This window comes from Protopterus annectens, chromosome 9.part0 (genome assembly GCF_019279795.1).
Source record: "Protopterus annectens isolate FY-2018-M chromosome 9.part0, PAN1.0, whole genome shotgun sequence".
Taxonomy (NCBI): Eukaryota; Metazoa; Chordata; order Ceratodontiformes; family Protopteridae; genus Protopterus; species Protopterus annectens.
Genome location: NC_056743.1, coordinates 559623113 through 559644128, shown reverse-complemented (window position 1 = coordinate 559644128; position 21016 = coordinate 559623113). Strand labels below are relative to the sequence as shown.

At 36.1% G+C, this 21016-nt stretch overlaps 1 protein-coding gene across 2 annotated transcripts in view; it reads left to right on the top strand.

Annotated features, from left to right (window-relative positions):
• The window catches only part of ARHGAP25 (Rho GTPase activating protein 25), a 913359-nt gene that overhangs the window by 811631 nt on the left and 80712 nt on the right, over positions 1–21016 (top strand). For both annotated transcript variants that reach the window (XM_044083089.1, XM_044083090.1), the window contains exon 8: positions 4937–5058. In XM_044083089.1, coding sequence (XP_043939024.1) covers positions 4937–5058 — 122 coding nt within the window. The remainder of the gene's footprint in view (positions 1–4936; positions 5059–21016) is intronic.

The following is a 21016-nucleotide window of genomic DNA, read 5'->3' as shown; positions in this document are numbered from 1 at the left end:
ACCATCATCTGCTCAGCCCAGTCCCTACCCAAAAAGTCACACAGGAAGCCTTTTCCTCTGTTGAAACTTGGTTATCCGATGCCCAGTTAATACTCAACCCAAACAAAACTAAACTACTCATCTTCCAGCCCACCAAACATACTCAAAACAACTCTCACTTTAACATTACAGCAAAAGACAACACCACTATATACCCAACAGAACACACCAAATTGCTAGGAGTGGAAATAGACAATAAACTAAAATTTGACATTCACATATCCATGACCATCAAAAAAGTCCACAAAAAACTAGGAGCATTATACAGAAATAAGCAACTTCTCACCAAAGCAGCAAAGATTTCAATAGCAAATTCCCACCTTATCTCCACCCTACTTTATGCCTCTCCAATATATACCAACCTAGGGCAATGCGATCTAAACAAGCTAGAGACCTGCTACAACAAAATCGCCAAATTCGCCACAGGGGCATCCTATCGTAGTCACCACTGTCTCTCACTTGCTGAACTGGGCTGGCTTGAACTCCCTCACCTCCTTCAATGGTATCAACTCTCACTCACCCACAAACTAGTAAACCATCCACTAAATGTCCCATCCCTCCAGAATCAACTCCAACCCTATCGCACCACCAGACCACTAAGATCCAGCAACAAAAAATCACTTGCAGATCACCAAAGCCAATAACTCTGCTGGTGAAGCACTATTCTCTTGCACCATAGCCAAATTATGGAACTCCCTCCCACCCACAATTACCTCCATACCATCATGCACCCACTTCAAAACTTTACTAAAAGCGCACCTAAAAACATGCTGGCTATGCCCTTGCAACTCCCACTCTAATTTCACCCACCCCATCCAACCACTACCTTTCTTTCCACTCCACTAACTACCTTTATTGTAGCAAGCTCAGATGCTCATAAGCCTAGTACTTATTATACAGCAGGAACGTCTTATTGTAACATTTGTTAATGTCTGTTATGTACTTCACAGATAAAGATTCTAGTTGTCTACTGATGTACTATGTTCTTCATCTGTAAATATGTTGTAAGTAATTGCTATGTAAATTGTTAATCGCTATGTAATCCAATGTAACTACTGTCTGTTTATTTTAACTGTGGAGCTTTTCTCCCCGGGCCTCCGCTGAAAATGGACCTACGTCCAGTCGGACACTCCCGGTCAACAAATATAAATAAATAAAAAAATAAAATGAAGCCTGAAAATCAAATGTCTGGTGTTATTTTCTAACTTCAGTCCTCAATAATTTCCAAGTGATTTGCCAGAAAACTACAATTTTCTGAGAAATAGATCAAAAATATGAGTAAAAAATCTAGACATTCTGTGAAAATCTGCACAGTTGAGAGCTATGCTGCATTGATCTTTTTGATGCCCGAACTGCTAAAGAAACCCGAGTCATCAGAGTCACAGTCAGTGGTTTATTCCAGTGCAGCATACAGCTTAGGTTAAGGTGTAATCATCTTGATATACCTTTCTGATCATGACTTCAGTTACGATGTTTCACCCAGTGACATGTGTGATCCATCCACACAGGTTTCTGTCTTTATCATGCATTTCCCCCAGCTGTTTACTATCTTGAATCCACTATGCAAAGCAGGCATTTTAATTCTTAATCGTATCCCTCCTTCCTTTCTGTGCTATTAGCGGACAGTAGCAGAACCACTGAAAAGTCTTCCACATACTTCAACTCCTGACATTTTTCTTAACTTCACCTTTAGCTTTCTCTGCGATGCTTTTGTAGTTTTGCCTGTAAATCACCAGTGCTGTCATGTGGCATGACATTCAAGTACTTCCTGCATTCTATGAAAGGCTTTCTTACTTTCTAATCTATACTGTCCAACTTCGGTCCTGGGACTGTCTCACTGATACCTGATAGCTTCAGCCTGACCAGTCTGTGCCCCAGATGTCCCTTGTAATTAAGTGTCTGATCTGTGGTTCTGCTCCTTCCTGCTTCTTCTCCTCTGCTTTTCCTGATGCAGTTTCATCTGTCTGTGCAAGCCCTCTTTCTTCTGTTCCTTTGATTTTATTCCTGTCTTTAGAATTTCTGATGCTATTTTATTTTATTTTTTTGTTTTGTTCTTTTGTTTTGGATTTTGCTCATGCTTTAAATGTGCCTGAAAGTCTAGTTCTGTCCCTTGTGTCTTTGGTCTCTGTTGTCTTTGTATGTATCATACTTCTTTTCAGACCTTCCCTCTTCCTCCTGATTCCCCTTCATCATATCTGCCTCCTCTTTCCCTATTCTACAACACTTGGCATCTTTCATTCTTCCTTCCCTGTTGTGTTCATCTTCTCTAGATTGCCTGCTACAGTCTTGATTTCTTTTCCGGAGGCTGATCCCTCATCTGCTCCTACTTCTCATACCTCTGTCCTCTCTTCTTTCCTCCTGGAGCCTCGTATGTCCTGCCTCTTTCCTCATAATTCATCTACTCACTTCCTGTTTTCTCCATGGCTGACCCTCAGCTGAACGTCTTCACCTTCCAATGCTGTAGCCTTTTCCCAAAGATCTCTGAGCTACTTCACTATCTCATCCTTATACATCTAACCTGCCTCAGTTCAGGAGTGTGTCAGGTTGACAAAGGTAGTTTAAGCGAATGCAAAAAGAAAAATACTTTTAGTCAGAGCTACTTTTGCCAACAGTGGAGTTAGTCCAGGGATTGTTGTGGGTGAAGGGTGCGCTTGCATCTTGCAAAAAAAAATTTCTTCTAATATTTGCTGAAGGTAGTTTCAGTGAATGGTTTTCAACCTGTTTGCATTCACTGAAACTACCTTCAGTGAGTCAACCCGAATCTTCTCAGTTCTGCACCTACCACCCATCATGTCATTGTTTGTTTGTTGCTTCTTTAACCTATATGTTGCTACTTGTAATTTTTTGAATGCTGACATTTGCTATTTACAGGATGAGAGACATGCATGAATGGGCATACCTTCGTTGAAGGTTGTGCGTCAGGGCTGGTAACTCGGCACGTAAAAATCAACTACCAATCATTAGCGGACCGGAGTTCCGCTGTGGCGACCCCTAACTGAGAAAAGCCGAAAGACTCAACATTCAGGATGATTCAAAGCAGTGGTGATAAGTGGGGCTATTTAGTAATATGGTTTTGTTTGGTTAGTTTTTTTGTTGTTTTTCCCTTCATTCCCACAGCACTTCTTTTGCCTTTTTGCCTTTACAAGTGCGAGCACAGACACACACACACACACACACACACACACACACACACACACACACACACACACACACACACACACACACACACACACGCATGCACGCACGGATGCACGCACGCACACACACACACACACACACACACACACACACACACACACACACACACACACACACACACACACACACACACACACTCACATGCATATCTCCCCCTCTCCCACACACAGTCTTACCAACTGTTCATTTATAGGTAATGGTGGTGCACACATTTGAAACTAGATTATGCAGTTGAAAAGAAATCAAAATGGTAATGATAGAACTGTATCTGTTCTGACTGGTCTGTCAGGGATGTCAACAGCTACAACTTTTCCTGAATGGTAGCCAATGGAGGTAGCTGCTGATAGATAGCTTTCTTTGGTCAAAGACCTCAGCTATTGGTTGTGTTCCTCACCTGTTCGCCCTGAACCACTGTGTCCCCTTCACAGACCATAATTAGCTAATGCATTATTAGTCTTGTATCGTATTTACCTCCTGTGGTACTAGTCTCAGTATAGTTAATGAAATTGTATCTCGTATCTGTATTCAGTTCTAATTAGAGATTTGAGGTTGCTGGACTGGCCACCGCCCCTTTGACCCGGCCTGCACACCACTTTACTGCAGTTCCCTGAGCACTGCTGGTTTCACCTCTTTTCTTTTATTTCTCACTGCCTTCCTACCCTCTGATTAACTCTGGCTATCATCTAAAATACTGTACTTCCCTTTGAAAGTGAAACCCTGACTGTCTACCCAGCATGTTTGTTTCATTAACGTGTGTGATAAATGGCATTCATTCATTATGCCTATGTTGCCCATATGTAGCTCCTTTTTATGTATTCTGTAACTGCAGACAGCCTAGTAATAGTTGATAAGAAATAAAACAGCAAGCAATCACCAAGGCTAGATTGTCTGATGAAGTACACATAGCAAGAAAGCGCTTTCCAATCAAATTTTTTTATCCTCTCTACTTGCTGATTGGTTGCTGTATTATTTCTAATCTTCTTTTTCATTGTATGGACCATACTTTGATCATGGTGCATATTTGTTTCATTTCTGTTAAGCTGGTAATAGTTCACAGCTGATACACATTTTACTGAAGTACTAATACTCTTACAAAATTTGTAAGTTTTGTGTATCTGACTAGTACAGCTGGAGAGAAAATAAAACCATATTCCTGATGTGACACGTTTGACTCATTGGACAACCAAATAATTTTTTTTTTACTATTAATTCAACATCTTTTTATTGTTTCATGTACTCATGTGATTTATACTTTTACAGAAGAAAAACTGAATGTTTTGTTAGTCAGTTAAGTTAGAAATAAAAGTAAAATGTGAAGTCCAGTGGTATTGTATTTTGAAAACAGAATGCATTTCTATTTTACTGACTCAAATATTATATGGCAATTCCTTAACTTTTCAAAAGTGTGTCTGAGTTGCAAGCAGTGTAAAATGTTGGACTGTAAAAACAACTATAATAGTGACCCATTCCTGATCAGGACAAACAGTAGACCATGATATAATACAGACCAAAGCTACAGTCTTTCCATTAAATAATTCATAAATATGAAATTGATACAGTTGCCATAAATATAATGGTACGTTTTAGTGAAGTGCTCAGAAGTAAATGCTTGAAAAATTAATACTTGAATTTACCTTCATAGGTTTATGTGTTTGCACTTTCCTTGTCTATAGCAACAATTTCCTTTATCCTTTTATAGATTTTTGCATGAAATACAACTGAATTCTAGTGTTAACAAAATGAGTGTGGACAATCTAGCTACAGTCATCGGTGTCAATATTTTGAGGCCAAAAATAGAAGACCCTGTGACTCTAATGCAAGGTAATGTTTACATATCTGAAGGGGTAAACACTAGATCGTGCAATAAATTTTGTTTCTTTGTGCAATAAAATGCTTTTGTTTTGTGATGCCTTCTGTTTTTAAGATGATCTTCTGCCAGAGTCTGTTGCATTTTCAGAAGAGTATTTTAGGACTGTTTTTGAATCAATCATAATTTCACTTAATAAACATGTAAATGCTCAGGTAACGGTTTACCATAAGTACTTGTGATGTACTTGGTCAATAGTCAGGTACGGGTTTAGCATAAGTACTGGTTCTGGATCAAGTAGTGGCTTAGCATCAGTACTCAGCCAGTACTCAGGTACGGGTTTAGCATAAATATTGGTTATGGATCAAGTAATGGCCTACTATCAGTACTCAGGCAATATCAGTTATGGGTTTAGCATAAGTCCTGGTCATGGATCACGTACTGCCTTAGCATCAGTACTCAGTCATTACTCAGGTAAGGGTTTAGCATGCGTACTGGTCATGGATCAAGTACTGCCTGAGCATAAGCATGAATCAGGTCCAGTTCCTACATTTCACCTCACTCTAGCTCAGTGTAGTCCGGAAGTTGGTGCAGAAGTTTAGGTCAGCACGCTATAGTTCATGTGGTACAGGGTTTGATTCTCCTTCATGCAATCATTTGCCCATTGTGTGACCTTGAACAAGTCAGTCAACCAGACAGTATTAAGGTACAACTAGGAATTTGGGCTAGGCCCCTGGACTATAAGCCTACTGACTGTATATGAACTCAGCTGTACTTTACTTACACTCCAGCTTAGTTGATTTCAATTACTTCTGAGAGTCACAAAAAAGGAAAGAAAGTTAACATACTTGTGGACTTTGCTTTTACAGCATATGGTGCATTACCTTCTGTCTGGAAATAATCTGATATCTTATCACAAAAACAGCAGATTGAAAAACTTTTTATTATGCATACTTTTGTTAATTTTTCCCTGAGTTGATGGACTGATCCAGTGTAAACATTTCAGTTTTGTACAGAGCAAAAGGCAAAACTTAAAAATGCAAGATCATAACCACAATAAAAAGACCATATGGTTACAGTAACTACTTTAGTTGAGAACAGAGCAAGAACTGTAGACATGTGGACATGACTAAGAACATGCAGCTTCATAATTACAACTATGACAACTTAAAGCTATAGTAAGCAACATACTAAAAATAAAAGTTGAGCCCAGTGTTAGCACTGTAGGTTTGAGCAGATGACTAGATCACTGTTATAGATATCTACAGATACTGATCTGGCTGCGATAAACTTCCCTTACATATTTTGGGAACCATTGCTAGTGACAAACAATCTCTTTCACTTACACCCATGAAAGGTGACTGTCACAACAGAGTGATTAGCCATACAAATGGTGAGTGCTCATTGAAGCAAGGTGGTTTTGATTGTTCTTTGCTCAGCTGATGCTATTTTTTTGCAATGTGGCATTTAGTGAAAATATTTTTCTTGTTGTAATGGCATTTTTTATGCAGTGCATTATTTATATGCATGGGAGGTTGTAGATTTTCCCATCATGACTACTTATTGTGAAGATTTTCATAATCTATGTAATTTTGCTGTCTGCCTCAGTGTATCTATATGTGGTGTTATATAATATGCATATGGCCAGCATGGATTCATGAAAAATTGTTGAGAATAATTAGGAATAATATATGTGTATATTCATAGGTTTCATGGGAGTCAGAGGACAACGTTTTCATTCGTTAAGAAGAGCTTTGTTGTCAGAGTGGCTGACAGCAGTGAGCTATAAACATGAATCGACAAAGATGCTTTATAAGTCAAAAGTACTGCTGGCTAAATAATAATGTACAAGATAATTTAGATGAAGACGGGCTCTTTGCTTTGCCATCACTTAAGTGAAGGTTGTGGCTATGTGATTATGAATTTTGTTTTTTAAAGAGTCATTACTTTTATTAATGAGATAGCTGTTGCACAGGTTAACAAGGTTATAGGTATGATGTTAAGCTGCTGCTAGGTGTATCATTAATATTATTTTGCGATACACATAGTTGAGTTAACTTGTCTAAACTTGTCTAATAGTTCAGGTAATGCTTGAATTTTAACCTTGTCATATGAGATTTTTCAGTTTGCTCAGTTTATTGAAGGGACACCTTGATTTAATGCCAGCCACTCATGAAGTATAAGGCATCATTACAGGGGAATAGATGTGTATCAGGTGTGGTACTTTATAATGGCAGCTTAAAGTCTATTATTCTGTGAAGAAGACTTCATGAAATGCTCATTTGTGTGACTTGAAGATGTCATCACTATTTTTTTGCACTTTTAGTTCATTTAGATTCTTTAAAAAACTGAACATGGTTAACATTACATAATAAATAAGTCAGCCATTCTATAAAAAATACTTTCAAATTCTATTCAACAGTGTCATTACATGTCTTTAAGGCTAGAATAATATGCTTCATATTATATTTATTTGGGTCTCCTGTGCTATGGTTATGTCATCATATAGATGGTTACAACTTACTAAGTAGTTGCTAGAGGAAATGAAAACATATCTGATCATAAAAAAATAAGAAGCAATTCTGGTTTAATACAACCAAGCTGCATTTATATTACAGCTGAATTAAAATAAAAAAGTAGAACTTCTATGATGAAGAAGAAGAAAAAAATATTACCACTACCTTGATGGTATATTAACGATACATTTAATCAGGAGCATAAACCATCATATGGTCTTAGTGCAAACAAAGGATATCATTTTATAAAATTAATGTAATTACTGTCTTAAGGATGTGGCTTTGCTTTCAAAGTGCAGTTAAAGTTGATGGAGTCATTTAAATCTGGTAAATAATGTGTCTTTGAAAGTACTTGTCATTTATATTACTGCTTGTCAAGAACACTTCCAGACTCCCTGTCTTCTGATATCATTACTAACAAAATCAAAAACCTAAATTCATTTTTTTAATTCTAACAACTAACAGGATGTTTAAACAAAGCATTATTGATATTTTAGTTTTAATAATATGAATACGCCCACATACTATATTGTTTAATGCTCTGTTTGCTCATCATACATGCAAAGCATTGCAATTTAAACAACTGGCAGCATATATTACATTCCTAGAATAACATGAAAAATAACCAGGAGCTGTATAAATTCTGTTAGTAATACTATTATAAAAGTGTGGGGTGTTGCCCATAAAATGATATTGGGCATTTGGCTTACAGGGATAGGCACCATTATTTTACTGTTGGTATTATTAGCAACTGTTAAAGCTTTGCTGTTTTGCAAAATGTCTTTAAAACGTACATTCTATTAAAAACAATGGTTCATTCTTCTTTTTCCCTTATTATTTCTTCTGAGTTTTTTGCTGGTTTCCACCAGATGTCCTTTATAACGTCTTTTATGGCAGACAAATCTAAACTAAATTTAAAACATGTTCATCAGTTTTGTATATTTTATCTTCTAAGCAGATACAGAGTCTAAATGCATTTTAGCAGACAAAGAAACCAAATTATTGCTGTATTATTTCCTTAACAGTATAAGAGGCTAACATGTGTAGCCAAAATTGCTTTTATTGACTGCATTCTCAACAAAACATCATTATCATGTGTCTCAACTTGCTGTATCTGATTTCTTGGCATTTAATACTATTTACTTAACAGAAGCATGCTGCTGAAATGAAGAAGCATGTCACTATTTATACTTTTTATGTATTTTGTTTTAACGGTCTGTCTGCTTCTTTGTCTTTTTATATCAATGCATTTAAAACAACGGTGTAGTCTGATTGACGGTTATAAGCCAATCTAAGAAAATCCATGCTTAAATTTAATTATAAAATAATTCCTTATACAAGTTTTCGCTTTTTTCTAGATGAAAATATGTGTGTGTGTATATATACATATATATATATATATATATATATATATATATACATATATATATATATATATATATATATATATATATACATATATATATATATATATATATATATATATATACATATATAGTTAATGAAATAATAACTGCATTTTGCATCATACCATAAGATGTTTATGTATGTAGACTTACACTCCTAAATAGCTTTTACTAATGTGCTAAAACCAGGCACCATTTTCTAAAACCATAACAGCTCCTATTTTCTCTAAAATACTTTTTCCAAACCCAAAGAAATAGTAATGTCAAAATAATTACATAACAGCATTTTCTGTGGCATCTAGACTGCTAAAATTATACACAATATTGTGAAACCATTCGGTGCTGACATGTTGCAGTATCATAGAGTAAAGAGATTGTACATCGATAACTAGACCATTGCTTACACTAACACACTTTTAATAATAAAATCATGCCAATCATTAGTTGACCCGAGTTCTGCTGTGGCGACCCCTAACCAGGAAAAGTTGAAAGAGTGCTAATGTCCAAAATAAATGAGGGAATGAATTTCACTCCCTCTTTGATTTTTGATCTATAAAAATTTAAAGTGATTCTGTTTTTTCCTAATATGTGTCTAATAGCCACTAATATAAGTCAGAATTATTTATGTGGCTCTTTAGTATTTTTCTGTGCTCCAATACAAAGTCTCAACTTCAGTATCTCAAGAGATTTGGCTCACTAATGGGAGAGGGGTAAGGATCTATGCATTAAGATTAATATATTCATAAACATATTCTTCATTAAGCAGACACATTTCTTCATAAAATGTATTATTACTCAGCAAATATTCCATCTTGGCTACATAAATCACAATAATGCATAAGAGCTAGGGTATACCACCCTCCATTGCTTCAGTGACTCTTTTTCAAAGAAATTTAATAAGGTTAAGGAGGAAAGAATTGCCTTTGACAAAACTGAGTTGGTGAGGGTCCAGTGTTATGAGATTTAATATCTAGATTAATAAGAACTGAGATAATATGTTCCATAGCTTTATATTAGAGTCTAGAGAGATTAATTGGATTATATTTACAAGGGCCCATGGTTAGACCATCCTTCAGTAATGTCGTTACAATGGCTACTTTCTAGGCTTTGGAAATGTAACCAAAGGAAAGGCTTAGGCTAAATAGGTTACGTAGAAGTTCTGACAGATCATGCTTGGTACAGATTATCAGGCAACCTGGTATGTTATCAATGCTGATGGATGTAGTGCTCTTAGTTTTTGAGAAGGCTGATTGGACTTGCTGCATAGTAATTAAATGGAGTGGCTGGGACAGTGGAATCGGTAGAATAGCTAAAACTTGTAGCTGGAATAAACTTGTAGTAAATTTTTCATCTTGGATACTATTTCCTTTGTGTCAGTCTGAACAGTGTTATTATTGACTAGCTCTGACCACTGCTGGATGTGCTACTTCTTCAATTCGTAACTTACTTAAACAAATATTTGTGTTATTTCTGGCTTCATCTTCTATTGTAGTTCATATTCTGCTTTCAGCTTCCTAATGGTACCTTTAAGTTCTTTTTTTGTTACTTAAGTATGTTGTTAAGCTGGGTAAAATGAGACCTCTTGCAAATGTTAAATAATTTCTTTCTCTTGTTATATAATTTATTTATATGGTTATCCCACCACAGGGGACTATTTTTAATTTTCCCAGTATATTTAGTGCAGATAAGGACTGCCTTTTTAATATAAGTATTTAAGAAGGAGTAGAAGTCAAAAGCATAGGTAGTGGCTTTATCAATGGTGTCTGTCAGAAGGGGATTACAGTGGAATTTGTTTTAGATCATTAGGTAGTTGAACAAGCTTTGCTTTTGAGAAAGGAAATGTCACTGATTTATAATCAGATTTAATAAGGGAAGGTGATACAAATGGAGGTGGAAGTGTGCAAGTAAGGGCCATATATGTGAAAACAAGACCAAGGTAATTAGGCTCTAATAGGACAGTTTACGTTTTACTCAAGAGAGCTGATATTCCTAATATCAGGGGAACACTTGACATGCCAACAACTGGCAGTGTACTTCCATCAGCAAATTGACAATTAGGTCCCCAAGTATAAAATAAAACAAATCAACCTGTTTTAATAATCTGACCACATCCCACTCAGTCTCACCTCCTAATTCCATTAATACTCACTCTTTCTTCTTTCATCCAGTGTCCACCATAACAATCAAGAAATACCTCAGACAAATAAAAACAAGTACACTAGCTTGAGAAGGAATTCCTTATGAATTTCTAAAAGTAGCAGCACACTCCAGTATTGGTTATCATAAATAGGTCTATTCAGATTTCAGATGTCACAGCTACATGGAAAAAATCTCACACCATCCTACTTCATAAGAGAGGTAACTGTAGTAATATATGCAAGTTTAGACCCATTCTCTCCCTTCTTTCAAAAATCCTTGAAAAATTCATTCATAATCAATTAATGACTCATTTACAAACAATCAATCTCCTTAGCTCTACCCAACATGGTTTCAGACCAAGGCATAACACTACCACAACTCCCTTAAACTTCACCATCATTGTTAACCCTGCCAGAGGCTAACTGGTTTCTGCCATGTTTCTGGATCTGTCCAAAGCCTTAGATATGGTTTCCTATAGACTACTTCTAAAACAATTCTCTTGTCTTGGCCTGTCAAACACCTCCGCCAACTTGTGCTCTAGCTACCTTTCCAATAGACTCTGGTCTGTTAAATGGATTATTTCCTACTCATCATTCCTACCTATCAAAACAGGTGTACTCCAATGTTCCATACTGGGGCCACTGCTTTTCAACATGTTTACAAGCAAGCCCCCAAATGTCAAACATCCCTCATACAGTATGCAGATGTCTCCACATTGATCTGTTCTGCCAGAAGCTCAATTACTCTGTAACACATCACCCAAGAGTCATTTTTACCAGTTAAAAGCTGGCTCAATAACTCCCAGCTTCTATTCAGTTAAAAAAACTGCTATTATTCCTTCCAAAAGCCCTTAGGTACCTTACAGAACATTTTTCAATAAATCCTCTGATAATACCCCTGTGGAAGTCATCCCCCTTACGAAACTACCAAATTTGACTTACCTGTGTAACAGGTTATCAGACACACACACACAACAAAAACTAGGGACAGTCCGTAGAACAAAAAATACTTAAATGATTCATCTAGGAAACTCCTGGCCCCTCTGCTTCTAATCCCCACTTTACTATATAGTTCCCCATTACTGCTTAACCTTCAAGCTTCCATCCAAAATAACCTAAACCAGTGCTACAAACAGCAAAAATTATAATTAACTCATCAAACAGAACCCATCATTGCTTAGTCCTAAAACAGCTTGATTGGCTTGAATTGCCCAAGCAACTCACTTACATCCAACTATTCCTAGTCCCAAATTAATATACATACCAGAACAAAGCAAAGCCCTACTAGACTTATTGCACACATACACCCCTGCTGGGCCACTTCAATATGAAAACAAAATGTGCCTCACTACATACAAACCACTCCTGTCAGCAGGACCTTCTCTCTATTCCAGCTATGTATACCACTCATGGAACTGTATCCCCTTATCCCTTAACCATGCTAAACCCTATCCAGCATCAAGACCAGTCTAACAAAATATCTGTCGACACCTGTACCTGCGCAATCCTCAAAACAGATGCATGACCACCTACTCAGTATAACTATGCCTTTCTCACTCTTAACTCATTTACACTTCCATAACTTAGCAGGTAGTAATGGCCTAACCGTAAAAGAAGCTCTCACGTTAATGATACCATACTACTAAGATATGTGTAGATTAGAGTGAATGTTTATACATAATTACAAGGGCCATTTTGTACTGCATTATGCTATAACCTGAGGGCATGACAGAAGGATTTTGCAGATCTGCACTGCTTGTATTTGATAACAATATTTCAGAAAGTTGGAGAGTGTTTGAGCATGAATATGATATTTTCATTGAGGCTGCTTTTTCTGACAAAGACGCACATACAAAAACATTTATTCTGCTTAATTTAGCTGGTTCAGAAGCCATTGAAAAAGAACAGTCATTTGTGTATGCACCTGCTGCGTTTGCAGGGGAGGGGGAAGACCACCATATTGTGGTACCATCTGAAACGTGGGACGTGCTTAAAATGTAACTTTAGAGAAATGTGTAACTCTCAAATGAATGTTACAATATAAAGGCACTTATTTTACACAAAGGATCAAAAGCCTGGTGAAACTTTTAAACTGACTTGAGAAATAAGGCTAAAACAAACAGATTTGGTGATTTGAGAGATGAGTTGATAAAGGACAAGCTTGGGTGTGGTATTAATAATGGCACAGTGAGAAAGATTTTGATTCAAGACAGTGATTTACCTTTAAATAAGGCCACTGAGATTTAGAAACTTACAGAAAAGCACACAAGCATGCTTACTAATGAGAATAGCTGTGGAAGGCAAAGCGACAAAGCTCATGTTGATAGTATGCAGCACATGGTTCAAAAAACAGGCCCAAGCACATGGCAGCTACTGCAGGTCCTGTAACAATCCCTGGGAAACCCCGAGTCCTTCCAGCAAATTCTAGGTCATGATCACTGAAGCACATGGGTTACTCAGCAAAGTCAAAACATGTGCCCCCACCCAGCTTCACAGTCAATTGTCGTAACTGTGGTGGAAATCACGAGCCTGAAAGAGAAAAGTGCTTAGCAGTGTCATTCTTGCAATAAGTGGAACCATTTCAAAAAGTTTTGTAAATCAAATAAGGCACATTCTTTTGGGCATTCCAAGAGGCAAATTGATCAATTAGACAGCTGCAACCCTACTTTTTTATGTTGATGGTATATCTGTGCTTGGTGAAACAGTCAATGCAGTAGATCTGTGGGCAAAGAATGAAATATTTTGTACTGTTTGTATTAATGAGAGTCCTGTAGAGCTCAAAGTAGATTATGGCTCAAAGTGCAATATTATGTCAACAGAACTATTTGCTAGAGTAAAATCTACAGAACGACTTGATCTGACAAAGTGTGAGAAGCTTGTTGTTTATGGTGGTGAAGAGACTCAAACTGAAGGCTCAGTAGTGCTTTCATGTTATTCTGCTGGGAACAACTATGACTTGCAATTTTTCATAGTCAAGAGACACTTGCAGTCATTATTAAGCCTCAGAGACAGTTTGAAAATGGGATGACTTTCATTTAATAAAGAATTCCACCATGTAAGCCTGAATGACAACAGCTCAAATTTCACCCAAACAATCTTTTCTAAGTATGCTGATATTTTTGCAGACAAACTACCAGTTGTCTGCTCTATGAAGTTAGACCCAGAGTTCAGCCCAGTTATCCGACCAGCATGGAAAGTTCCAGTAGCTATGAAGAGCAGAGTCAAAGCTGAGCTAGACAGAATGGATTAATTTGTCCAGTAGAAGAACCTACGGAACGGGTATCCTCCATGGTAGTAGTTCATAAGAAAAGCTTGGATGATATCAGAATATGTATTGATCCAAGAGATCTGTACAAAGCATTGCAAAAGCCTTATTAGCCAATGCTCACAGTTGAAGTGGTTGCTGCCCTCATGTCAAATGCCACTGTTTTTTCTGTCTTAGACGCAAAGAATTAATTTTAGCAAATTTTGCTTGACCAAAAATCTTCATTGTTAACTACATTTGGTACACCATTTGGAAGATACAGATTTCTGATAATGCCATTTGGGATAGTGAAGTCTTTCACCATGTGATTTAGCACATTTTTTCTGGCTATCCCTGTACTGTTATAGTAGATGATATTCTTGTAGGAGTAATGGTGAAGTCAAACATGACAGAAACTTCAAGAAAGTTCTGGAAGGAGCACATGAAGTGAATCTTAAGCTGAATTCTCAGAAGTGCAAGTTCAGGCTACGAGAAGTTACTTATATTGGTCACTTGTCTACCAGTTCAAGTTTGTGACCACATCCATCTCAGCAAACAGCAACTCTCGAGATGCCAGCTTCAGACAATGTTCAATCCCCACAACATTTTCTTGGCATGGCTAACTGTCTAGACAAGTTCCATACATATTTAAGCCAACTTAAAGCACCACTAAGATAGCTGACATGCAAAGATGTAATTTGGTCATGGTCAGAACAGCACCAAAGAGTATTTGATGCCCTGAAACAGGAAATTGCCAACCCACCAACTCACAGCTACTATGATGTTCACAAAACCAGTTACTTTTTTCCTGTGATGCTTCTATGTTTGGTATAGGTGCAGTCATTTTTCAAGAGGGTAGACCAGTAGCCTATGCTTTGAGAACTCTTACCCAGACCAAGATGCAATATGCCCAATTTGAGAAAGAGCTTTTGGCAATTGTGTTTGCATGTTCAAAGTTTCATGATTATATTTATGGTTGACCTATCCAGATCGAAACTAACCAGCAATGTCTAGTTACTATTTTGGGAAAGCCTATGCATACAGCTCCAGCCAGATTGCAATGTATAATGCTCAAATTACAATTCAATTTCGGTCTTGTTTACACAACAGACAAACTTCTTTATCTTGCTGATACCTTATCCAGATCACCCAGAAAAAAACACAGAACAGCATAACCATGAGCAACTTGATTTTTTTTCCTCAACATTTTTCAAATACATTTGAATGAATTCCACAGTATTTAAACATAACATCTTAAATAACTATGTACACTATTTACATTAGCCTGAGACTATAACAGATCTTAATGTGTTTTTATTTATTTTACATTTGTTGACTGGGCTAGTCCAACTGGATACATGTCCATTTTCAGTAGAGGCCCGGGGAGATAAGCTCCAATTACACTAATAATTCAGAAAATAAAAATTTAATACATTAACAATGGAAATTAACATCAAGAACTTGAGTGAAGGATTTACAAAACAATACATTACTACTAGAAACCTATTTACATAGGTAAGGGTTTGACAATTATGTAGAAGCCAAGGAAAAAGAACAGATTCACTAATTAATATGGTAGTTTTGAAGAATAATGCTCAAAAAGTGAAAAAAGTACAAACAAGTTACTATATATACAAAATGGAACACATGAGGTCACAGCATGTTGATTATTACAGAATACATATTCTGTAGTAGTTACCAGAAGAGGCAAGACTAGATATCAGAGTAAGGAGGCATTACTGTTCCACTACAAGGATTTTGAGAGGGAGGAAAGCAGTAATGATGTACAGGGGAGTGTTAGTCTGGATTAGTACATGGGCATAGCCATTGTGATTTAAGGAGTATTTTTAGTTGTCTTTTGGCGAGTAGTAATGATGTAAGTAATGCTAGTTTGCTTGGAAGCCTATTCCAGGTTTTACCTACAGAATTAGAGAAAAGAGAATCACCTGCTTTGTTGTAGGACTTGTGTATAGTTACTAGTAATTCATCTGCTGAGCGAAGGGTAGTAAGGTTTTTGTAGGGGGAGATGAGGCTACAGAGACTAGGAGTATTGCTTGGATGATACAAAATCTTATGGATGATAGTAAGTTGTTGAAATTGTAGCTGGGTTTGCAGTTCTAGCCATCCTAGCTGTTTAAGATTTTGACAATGGTGGGTTTGAAATGGGGAGCCAGTGGCAAATCTGGCAATGTTGTTATAGGAGGTTGCCAGTTTGTTAAGATTGCTTTTGGAGAGATTAGTAAAAATGGGGGAGGCATAGAGGAGGGTAGAGATCAGATGGGTATGGGCAATTGTAGTTCTGGCTTCAGTGGTAACGAAAGGTTTTATCCTGTATAGAGAACCAAGTTTTCTGTTTACAGTTGTAATGGTTGGGTTAATATGGGAGTCAAAGTTCAGGTTGTGGTCAATTATTACACCTAAGAGTTTGGTGGTTGGGTCAGGTGATATGACAGTACCATTGTAGGATGCAACTGTGAGATCTATTGGGGAGGATTTTAGTGCTGGTGTAAATAACAAACATTTTTCTTTTTTGGTGTTTAGGAGGAGACATCGTTGAAGGAAACAGTTTTCTACTAGGTTAAATACAGTTTGGGACATGGATTGGAGTTCAGATGAAGATGAGGCAGCACAAATTAATGTGGAATTGTCTGCATATTGTATGCAGCTAGCTTGAGGAAGATTTATATTTAGATCATTAATGAATATAGAGAAAAGGAGAGGTCCCAGAAAAGAGCCTTGAGGAAAACCAAGGGTAATAGGGAGATGTGGTTATTGTCCCAAAGGACAGCTTGTTGTCTATTTTCTAAGTAGGACTTGAACCATTGTACTGCCTGTGTGTCAAGTGAGAGTAATTTGAGTATGTTCAGAAGAGTCTGGTGGTTAACCATATCGAAGGCTTTAAAGAGGTCAATAAAGAGTGCAGAGGAAAGCATATTGTTATTATGATGTTTGTTAATGCAGTAGAGATGGTTAAGAGAGCAGTGGTGGTACTATGGCAGGGCCTAAAATCATGCTGGCAGTCAGCTAGTAGGATGTTTTGGAGAAGGTGATCAAGTAGTTGCTGGTGGATGCATATTTCCATAATTTTAGCTAAAGGAGAGAGTAGGGCTATGGGGTGAAAGTTAGAGAGTTCGGTTGAGTTACCACCCTTGTGAAGTGGAATAATGTGAGAGATTTTCCAGAGAGATGGGATGGAGCTTTCAGAACTGGTTCTATTAATTAGAATGGAAATGGGATAAGCAAGTACTTTAGCTACAGTTTGCAGGTATTCCGCTGGTAGGAGTTCAGCTGAGGAGGTACATGGTTTAAGTTTATGGAGTAGGGTATGGATAAGGGATGTAGGAACTGGTTTTAAATGAAAAGTAGGGAGTATCCTAAGTAGTGGGGATGGGAGAGTTGAGCTAACAGTTGGTAAGGAGTTTGCTAGAGATTGTACGGTTTCAGTAAAAAAGGTATTAAAAGCATCAGCAATCTGGCTGGGACTACTGAGGGAGAGACATGATGGGGTTGGTGTCTTGAAATGGCCTGGGTGTAGAAGTCTATTTATACCTAACCAGAAAGTTTGCATTTTTTGTTGATGCTTTTTCTGGATTTTCAAGTAGTAGTTTTTTTATCAAGAAGTACTGATTTTTTAGTGGCATATCTCAGCTGTCTAAAGTTTTGATGATCTGTTGGGTTTTTAGAGTTTCTCCATTTAGACCAGATTTTATTTCTCAGTAAGATTTTCTGCCTAGTTTCTTTAGTGAGCCATGGAGCTGCTTTACTTCTAGTCCTTATAGAGCGAATAGGGGCATGGTATTCCAGGATTTGCAAAAATTTAGTGTAAAATAGGTTAATGCTTCCTCAAGAGGGAGAAGTTTTAAGGGTGACCAGTCACAGGCTTGAAGCTCTGCTTGGAAACTTACTGGATTAAAATCTTTTTTTGTTCTGGGCAGTTTTAAAGATATTTTGGTTGGGAATAAATGTTTTTTGTCTGATTATATAAGTAAGGGATATATAATGTGATATATAAAGGGATATAAGTGGTCATTAATATCAGGAAGGGTACCTGCTTTATAAGAGAGAGGATGGCTATTTACTAAGATCCAGTCTAAGATACTTTCTTTGTTACTGGGTTTATGGATTCTGATTGGGGTGATAATTGTTTGGGAAAAGCCATAAAGGTTAATATGTGTTGTAGGTTTGGATGAAGTGCAGCTATTCCAATCTATATTAAAATCACCTAGTACAATGGTTTCTTGTGGGTAGGATCTAGAAAGCCAGCAGACGATATGTTGTAGACTATTAATGTTATTGCCTGGGAAAGCCTATGCATACAGCTCCAGCCAGATTGCAATGTATGATGCTCAGTTACTTTATAAGTATGCCCAATCCATTATCAGAGTGTCTGATCAATTATTGTATAGTGTCAATCAACGATAAGACTTTTCCCCAAGGGTTGTTGATAAATGGTTTTGTATAAATTCGTAGTTCTTTAATTTTAATTTTCAATAATGCTGTGGTATTCAGTAGGCTGTAGAAGTCTTCCAAAGTTGGTATTGTTTATATTCCATCTTCTTGTTATACACTTCCTTGAAATTGCAAGTATAGTCCATACCAGATACATGTTTGACCTATTCAAACGAGGACCTTCGTTCACATTTAATAATGCAAGAGCTTTAGTTAAATAAAATGATTTGTTAAATAAATGTTGTAGAAAGTTATCAATACCATTCCAAAATGGCTTAATTTTAACACAATCAAAGAATATGTGATTCCAATCTGCACTGTGTACTTGCTCACATCTCCAACATATTTCTTTTATGGAAGAACTAATTTTACTTATTCTGTCTGGGGTTAAGAATGCTCTGTGCAAGTATTTCCAATTAAAACTTTCCAGTATTGTGTAAAGGATGTATATTTTATCGATTATAAGATATTTGTTTTAATATCTTCAGTTAACTGTATTGTGTCCTTTTGTTATATATTTCCAATATGAGGTTTGGGTGTTGTTTTATAGTTTATCAATATTATGTAAAAGTTTGAAATACTGTTTCCCATGTCAAAGTCATTATATATGATTTCATATATGTATTTCATAAATTTAGGCATTTCTTTAAATGAAAAATTGTTAATTATTCTACTTAAATCTTTCAAATATGACAGAATACTGTGTAAAGTTAGCCAGTTCTGTTGTGGAATTGTGTGTGTTGTTTTTATTTCTTGCATATCTAAGACTTTTAGTTCTTTGATACATTGGAGCCAACAAACAAATCCTTTCTGTTCCCAGGAATTAACAATTTCTCTATATATTTTATGTGGAAAGTTCTTTGTGATTATGAATGTTGTTAAAAGATCAAACCGGATTTTTAAATCTATATTTGCATTAATAATTTTCCTAAATGAGTTAATGTAATTAGTCATATGAGTTTTAGTGGGTTTAGTTATGTTATATTGCATACCAATAAATAATATGTGCCATGGCAAATTGTTTTTAATCTGGTATTTGAATTTTTTGTAAATCAAATTAATTTATTGATATTACAATTAGTAATTCTTTCCAGTTTGTAGAGTAATTTGGACTTCTCCAATCTGAGATTGTTTTAGATATGGATGCTTTTATATATGTTTCTATATCAGGAAAGTTTAATCCTCCCTGTTTCCATGGTCTGATATGATGTATTAAAGCTATTCTGTTTCTTTTGGGAAACCATAACATTTTTATTAGGGATGAATTTATTTCTTTAAGTATATTCCTTTCTGGTAACAGTTGTATTGCCAATGCTCTATAGAGGATATTGGGCAGTAAAATCATTTTTATTAACTGTTGTCTATCTTCAAATGTTGATATTATTTTGTTCCATTTTTTCCACAGAGATTTTAACTGTATTGATGATATTATTGTAGTTTTTGAGGCTAATTCATTATTATCATTACCTAACTCAATTCCTAGATATTTTAAGGTAGATTCTTGTTTCCCTATGATGTGATCCCCCTTAGTCTGCAGTTCTTTTTTTTTTAATTTAAAAATAAAAAAAAAAATTTTGATTTATTGAAATGGAGTCCTGAAGTCATGTGAAATTTGTCAATTAATATATCTAATTTATCTAATGTCTCTTTTGTATTCGATAATGTTAGTAATATGTCATCAACAAATAGCATTACTTTAGAATTGTATTGTTCATAAACATTTATTCCTTTGATTTTTATATTGTTATGAATTGAATCTGCAAATATTTCAATAGCCAGAGGAAATAGAATCGATGACATGGGACATCCTTGTTTAGTGCCTTTTGTTATATGTATAGATTCAGAGGTAAAAGACCCTAACTTGACATATGCTAAATTATTTGTATAAATATTCTTTAGGAGATGAACAAAGGATGCAGGAAATTTAAATAGCATTAGGATTTTGAATAAATAGTCCCAATTTAGGGAATCAAAGGCTTTCTCTATAACTATGCCAATTATGAGTGTTTCCTTATTTTCTTTATTAACATAATCTATAAGGGAAATTATCCTTTTAATATTGTCATGTGTGTGTGTGTGTGTCTATGTGTCTATGATATATAAATCCAGTTTGATCATTATTTATTGTTTTGGGTAGTGGTATTTTCATTCTGTTAGTTAATATTGTCATAAATATATTATAGTCATTATTTAATAATGATATAGGTCTGTATGAGATA